The sequence below is a fragment of the Lactuca saligna genome, chromosome 3 (assembly GCF_052625555.1).
Source record: "Lactuca saligna cultivar CGN05327 chromosome 3, ASM5262555v1, whole genome shotgun sequence".
Taxonomy (NCBI): domain Eukaryota; kingdom Viridiplantae; phylum Streptophyta; class Magnoliopsida; order Asterales; family Asteraceae; genus Lactuca; species Lactuca saligna.
Window position 1 is genome coordinate 147,569,964 of NC_136419.1, and position 6,331 is coordinate 147,576,294.

A 6,331-nucleotide genomic window follows, 5' to 3' on the forward strand; every position below is an offset into this window, starting at 1 on the left:
CATACCTCATTTATACACCCACAAAAAAATCAGTTATAATGGAAATCGGAAAATCAAATACTACCAATAAACGGACAAACGAAAAACGTAAATCCAGCCTAACGAAAAACTATTTCAAATCGAAAGACACGTCAGAAAACAACCCTTACCACAAACTATTTTTTTTTGCAAATATCAATGAATTATACATGCCATGTGGCATTAAATTGCAAAGCTTTCAACAACCAAATAAAAATATTCTTAATTTATATAGGATAAAAATGTATAGTCGTAGAAATAAAATTGTTATTTTTTTAAGATATACTAGCCAAGCTATGTACATAGGGTGTAGAGTTTATAACACAAATTACAAACATGAGGGTAGAAAAACTATAAATTTATTGAGACCATGATGAAATTGAATTTGTGTACCTTTGGGTCTCGAAATCACGAGTAATAGACAAACAACCACCATGGTTGTAGCCAACGAACGATGAAGAGCAACAACAGTCACAACAAAGAAGAAGAAAATCCGAAGCAAGAGACATCTCCAAATAATTCTCATACCACAACCCTTGATTCAAGATTTAATCAAACTCTGAGAAATGTTCAAGGGTATGTTATTTTATGTATCTAATAGTGTACCTAGATTCGAAATTCGTAAATTTCCTCATTTAAATTTCTTTTTAGCTGATCTTATACGATACACACATGGGTTTGTCTTGTATTTAATCGAATTGATTAACTATCGATTTGTGATCGGTGAGAAATCAGTAATTTTGGATCTACAGGTTTAAATGTCGATGTTGATGTGTTACTCGAGGTTGTTTATATCGTGCTCATACAATGTGGCAAACTTTTGTATTATGTTCTTTAGTTTGCTTTTGCTTTAACAAATAAAAACATAATCCACCTTTTGTTTCCTTGTGATTATATATACACTGGTTGGTAAACGATTGATTTGATATTGTTCCAACGGTTGTAATTTGATTTTTATAAATAGTTTGCTATGGGTGCTTGCTACAGTGGAAAGCATTAATGCATAACTACAATACTAAGGATATAAAGACAAGACCATTAGTCCTTTAAATTGAACTTTAGACCCTGTAATTATAGGCCGGATGTGCATAATCTGGGGGTTATCTCTATTTAGTTTTCCATAAAGATAACGATGGGGGCGATATATGGTGGAGGGTATGCCATCTGAAACCATACACTTGAATATCAAGGATTAGGGAGAAATCAAAATCCCATGAATGATTACTAGAAGTTGAGTCTATTGATCTTTGCGTCATCATCATCATCATCATAAATAATGATTATCATCATAAATAATGGTGTAAGGGTGTTTGTAAAAATGGTACTTCTTATGGAGATTAATGAATGGTATTTTTGGTTAGTGATGTAATTTAAGTTCATTAAGTCCCCCTATGTTTCATATGATAGGACATGATGTATAGTGTTTGGTGTGCATTCAATTAAATTAGCACCGAGACCGATGTCAATAGGACAAGAATTACAAACATGCTAACTTGCTTTAGGAAGAACTTTCATTAATTTATAATTGGTCCAAATGCAAGAAAAAGCAACGTACTTTCATTTATTTGTGTGCTACACCATCCTACTTTTCATTTCTTGATATTCCAACATTGTAATTTTAATTTTTTTCTTAAATAAGACATTGTACTATGGAAAAATCTAACCATGTGATATGAACGTAAGTGTAGAACTCACTCATAAAAGTCATCTTGAAGGAGGAGGGGACACTTACAGTTAGACATATAAACCCAACATCTCCTCTTGTGGGCAATGTGGGACAAGGAATACTAGTACACCCTTCCATAATGCATTTTACTTTCAATTGTTTTGTTCCTAAACCATAATTACCACACTATAGCAATGAAAATTGTTTTGTATGTAGATGGTAGACATTTAAAAATACAATGTTGTAATAGGACGAAATGAGAGTAGGATACAATAGTAAACAAATCAATGTAAATATGTTGCTATTTTTGCATACCATGTTATCTGATTTAGTGATTTGTTGTATATACGTATGTATGTATGTATGTATGTACTATAATATAATATATAGGCTACTAAAGGGTCGCAGCTTTCCTGGTAAAGTATTGATAACAAGAAGATCGGATCCGGCGGATGGTACTATCTTGGGTTCTCCTGGTGGTAGCAGTAGCAGTAGCAGGAGCCCCTCGGAAATCAATAGCCCACCAAGCGAACACAATCACATACACATGGATGATAAAGAGGTACCATCCAACCCAACCCAACCCAACCCATTTCATCTTCATCTGCCAAGAAATACATCTTCATTAATTGCACTCCTCAACTTTTTTGTAGGATCACATTCATAGAGATAAACCAAATACCAGTACAACTGATAACAAGTCAAACCCATCATTGTCAATATCCAATTCTGAGGATATCACAAAGGAGGCTCCAAGATTTGTGATGGGTGCCCGAGCTACAGATACTGCTAGGATAATTAAATTCACAAAAGTTTTAGGGGGCACAACTGTCATTTTAGGTAAGTTCCCTTCAATCTTGAATGCAATAAATAGCAACATACTTTTATTTGTTTGTTTCCTCCTTTCACTTCTTTCTAGAGGTTTGTATTTGCACGACATTACATTGCTATAATAGGAAGAAACAAAATCAGTATGCTATGCTTATGGCTATAATAACAAATCGATGAAACTATTACCTGTACTCATTTATATTTTAAGTTTTTCAGTCGATTAGATTTTATTTTGAAACATTGTTTGCAGACAAGTTGCGTGAGTTAGCTTGGAGTGGTGTGCCATCTTATCTTCGCCCTAATGTATGGAGGCTTCTCTTGGTAATCATGATTTTTTTTTTTGTCTTATCTTTTGTAAATTGTAATTTGCAAGTAACAAAGGGGCATTAGTCTCTCTATCTTTGTTGGCAATGGCATTCTGATGATCGTTAATATTTTGTATTGTGTTACATAGAATAAAATAGATAGTTAAATTATGTTGTTTATAAGTTAACGTTGTTTTGTTGGTCGTGTTAAGTTTAAATATTAAATATAAACCGACAACAGGGATATGCACCCCCTAATTCAGATCGAAGGGAGGGAGTCCTAAGAAGAAAGCGCATCGAATATTTTGACTGTGTTGCTCAGTATTATGACGTTTCAGATGAAGAACGTACAGATGAAGAGATTAATATGCTTCGCCAGGTACATACATACATACACACACACACACTCACTCACTTACTAAAGAGTAAATATATATATATATATATATATATATATATATATATATATATATATATATATATATATATATATATATATATATATATATATATATATATATATATATATATATGTATCAGATTGCTGTGGATTGTCCTAGAACTATGCCTGACGTCACATTCTTCCAACAAGCAGAAGTGCAAAAATCTTTGGAGTGTATACTCTACACATGGTTAGATTTACTTATTTGACCTTGTTGAAAGAGCTAAAATTGTGAGATTGGTGTATGAAATTTGAAAAAAAAAAAAAAAAAAAATTGGTTATAGGGCGATCAGGCATCCAGCAAGTGGATATGTGCAGGGAATAAACGACCTTGCGACGCCTTTTTTAGTTGTTTTCTTGTCAGAACATTTGGAAGGGAGTGTTGAAAACTGGTCGATTGCTGATTTAGATCCTGAAAAGATTTCCAATGTTGAAGCCGATTGTTATTGGTGTTTATCCAAGTTGCTTGATGGTATGCAAGATCATTATACATTCGCTCAGCCTGGGATCCAAAGACTTGTCTTTAAGCTCAAGGAACTTGTCAGGCGAATTGACGGTATTGCCCTTCCTCTTCCATTAATTCTCTCTCACTTTCGTTCCTTTTTTGCTTTGAAATTTGTGTTTTTTCCATTACTATGAAATTTTGTATTTTGTGTATGTTTGTAGAAACAACCAACTTTCCATACTTCTTTCTAAGAGGTTTAAGTTTAACCATAGTTTAAAAAAATTCACAACAATTGAACAATTGTGAAACTCTCGTTAGTGACATTGACCATTTAATGTAGCACCATTGGAAAAATAATAATAATAATAATTCTATAGACCAGCCACATCATATTAACAAAAAATACAATATTTTAAAATAAATTAAGAATTTCACTACAAAGGAACATAACTGAAAGTTGAGTGGTTAAGCCTCTTGGAAAAAAGTTTGAGGTGGAACAAATGTGAAACTTGATTACCAATTAGTGACATTGTCCCTTTCTATGCCTATTTTATCACAATTCTAGATGAGTTATTTACAAATATAAAAAATATATATGAATTATTAATTATGAGTTCACAATTTTAGAACCGGTTGCAAGGCATATAGATAAGCAAGGGCTTGAGTTTCTTCAGTTTGCTTTCCGGTGGTTCAACTGTCTTCTAATACGAGAGGTCTGTCTGCTTTGATATTAAAATTTTGTTTTTTATGCAAAATCCAAAACCCCACCCTCTAAATTATATTTTTATTTATTATAGATTCCCTTCCATCTTGTTACACGTTTATGGGACACGTATCTTGCTGAAGGCGACGCTTTACCGGATTTCATTGTGTATATATTTGCCAGTTTTCTTTTAACGGTAAGATGAGATAGATTTTCATGTGGTGGCTGTGGATTCAAATTACTTTTCTACCCTTACCCCTACCAAGTGCGAGTAGAGGTGCAAACGAGTCAAGCTACTCGCGAGCTACTCGGGATCGGCTCGTTAAAAGCTCGATTCGAAACCGGTTTTAAACTAGCCCGAGCTGAGCTCGAGCTTAATATTAAGCTCGTTTATTAATTGAGCTCGAGCTCAAGCCTATGTCACTAAGCTCGATTAGGCTCGCGAGCCTAAACGAGCCTTTATATAATATAATTTATTATTATTTTCATATATTAAAATAAAAACATATTTGGGAAATTATGGATTTCGGGTATTAGTAAACGAGCTTCATAACAAGCTTAAGTCGAGCTTAAGCCTGTTTAGACACATTAAACAACAAACGAGCCGAGCTCAAGAAAAGAAAGCTCGAATCCAGCCGAGCTCGAGCTCGAGCCTTGTATAACTTAAACGAGCCAGAGCCGAGCCTGACCAGACTCGGGCTCGGCTCGGCTCGTTTGCACCCCTAAGTGCGAGTGAGTGTTGGCTTTAATTCCAATGTGGATTGAGCTTTCCTTGTTGTTGGCAATGGCCCACCTGTATGCCTGATTATAATAACCCACTCTTTTGCAATAAATTGATTACGTTTTCAACCTTGTTTGCAAATAAAATGTTTTGAATGTTTTTTTTTTGTATAATGCAGTGGTCGGATAAGCTTGTAAAGCTTGATTTCCAGGAGATGGTGATGTTCCTTCAACATTTGCCAACGCACAATTGGAATTACCAAGAGCTGGAGATGGTGCTTTCCAGAGCCTTTATGTGGCACACCATGTTTGATAGTTGTCCCAACCACTTGGCTACTTGACTACTTTTTTTTTTTTTTTTTTTTTTTTTTACTATTTGTAGTGTAAAAATGAAAATGTTGTAAAACAGAACACCATGTCCAATAGCGGGATTTTGAAGCTTCTAACTGTGTGCTAATGTAAACAATGCCAATATGTTAACTTTGTGACTGGTTTAGCTCCTGTTTTTCTTTTCATTAGTTAAAGATTTTTTTTTTTTTCATTAATCAACTATTGTCCGGATAAATATTGTCTTCGGGTATCTAAGAAATTAACGCTCAAAAATAGATTTTGCTGAGAGTTTGAACATCCCCGGAACTCGGATTTAAGGCAAAAGGCAAGATTAAAATAGTGAGGATGTGAGGTCGCATCTTGAAGGAAACTCATTATTCTTTCATGGAATATTAAAATTTAACCAAATAAACGGCAACAAAACAAGGACCTGTAATTAATGGGCTATCCATTAATGGTGAGTGGGAGACTGAACCTGAATCTTTGTTAAAATTCAAAGGTGATATTGAACTTAGGTCGAAGCTCTTTAGCACTGATTCAAAAAAAAAAAAAAAAAAAAAAAAAAAAAAAAAGTTGAAACCAATTGCATGTTTCTTGAAGCTGAATTCATTCCAACAGAAATGATAAGTGTTTTAACTTATTAGCTAATTAGCTTGTAGCGGTATCAAAAGCGAAGTTCTTAAAAAAATGCTTTGATTAGCTTACATGGTGTCAAAACATTATAAGTTGATAAGCATTTTTAGTGTTTGGCAAAATGATAAAAAATGTTTCCTAAATATGTGGGGCAACTATAAGCTATAAAGAGTTTTGATAAGTTAGGGGTTAGTAACTTATAAAAATGGTTTATCTTCGGTTCCACGCCGCTATAAGC

At 33.8% G+C, this 6,331-nt stretch overlaps 1 protein-coding gene across 1 annotated transcript; it reads left to right on the forward strand.

Moving 5' to 3' along the window:
* Positions 1 to 309: 309 nt before the first annotated feature.
* LOC145033984 (uncharacterized) lies at positions 310 to 5,611 on the forward strand. The gene is made up of 10 exons (XM_078982435.1): positions 310 to 594; positions 2,075 to 2,246; positions 2,338 to 2,524; positions 2,766 to 2,836; positions 3,062 to 3,199; positions 3,361 to 3,452; positions 3,547 to 3,818; positions 4,335 to 4,420; positions 4,505 to 4,606; positions 5,310 to 5,611. The coding sequence occupies exons 1-10, from the start codon at positions 473 to 475 to the stop codon at positions 5,469 to 5,471; spliced, it is 1,404 nt and encodes a 467-aa protein (XP_078838561.1). The 5' UTR covers positions 310 to 472; the 3' UTR covers positions 5,472 to 5,611.
* Positions 5,612 to 6,331: the final 720 nt, after the last annotated feature.

Coding starts and splice junctions, on each gene's coding strand:
- LOC145033984 (XM_078982435.1), top strand. CDS start 473: ATGAAGAGCAACAACAGTCACAACAAAGAAGAAGAAAATCCGAAGCAA. Junction 2,837..3,061: donor ATGTATGGAGGCTTCTCTTG/GTAATCATGATT, acceptor AACCGACAACAG/GGATATGCACCCCCTAATTC. Junction 3,200..3,360: donor AGATTAATATGCTTCGCCAG/GTACATACATAC, acceptor TATATGTATCAG/ATTGCTGTGGATTGTCCTAG.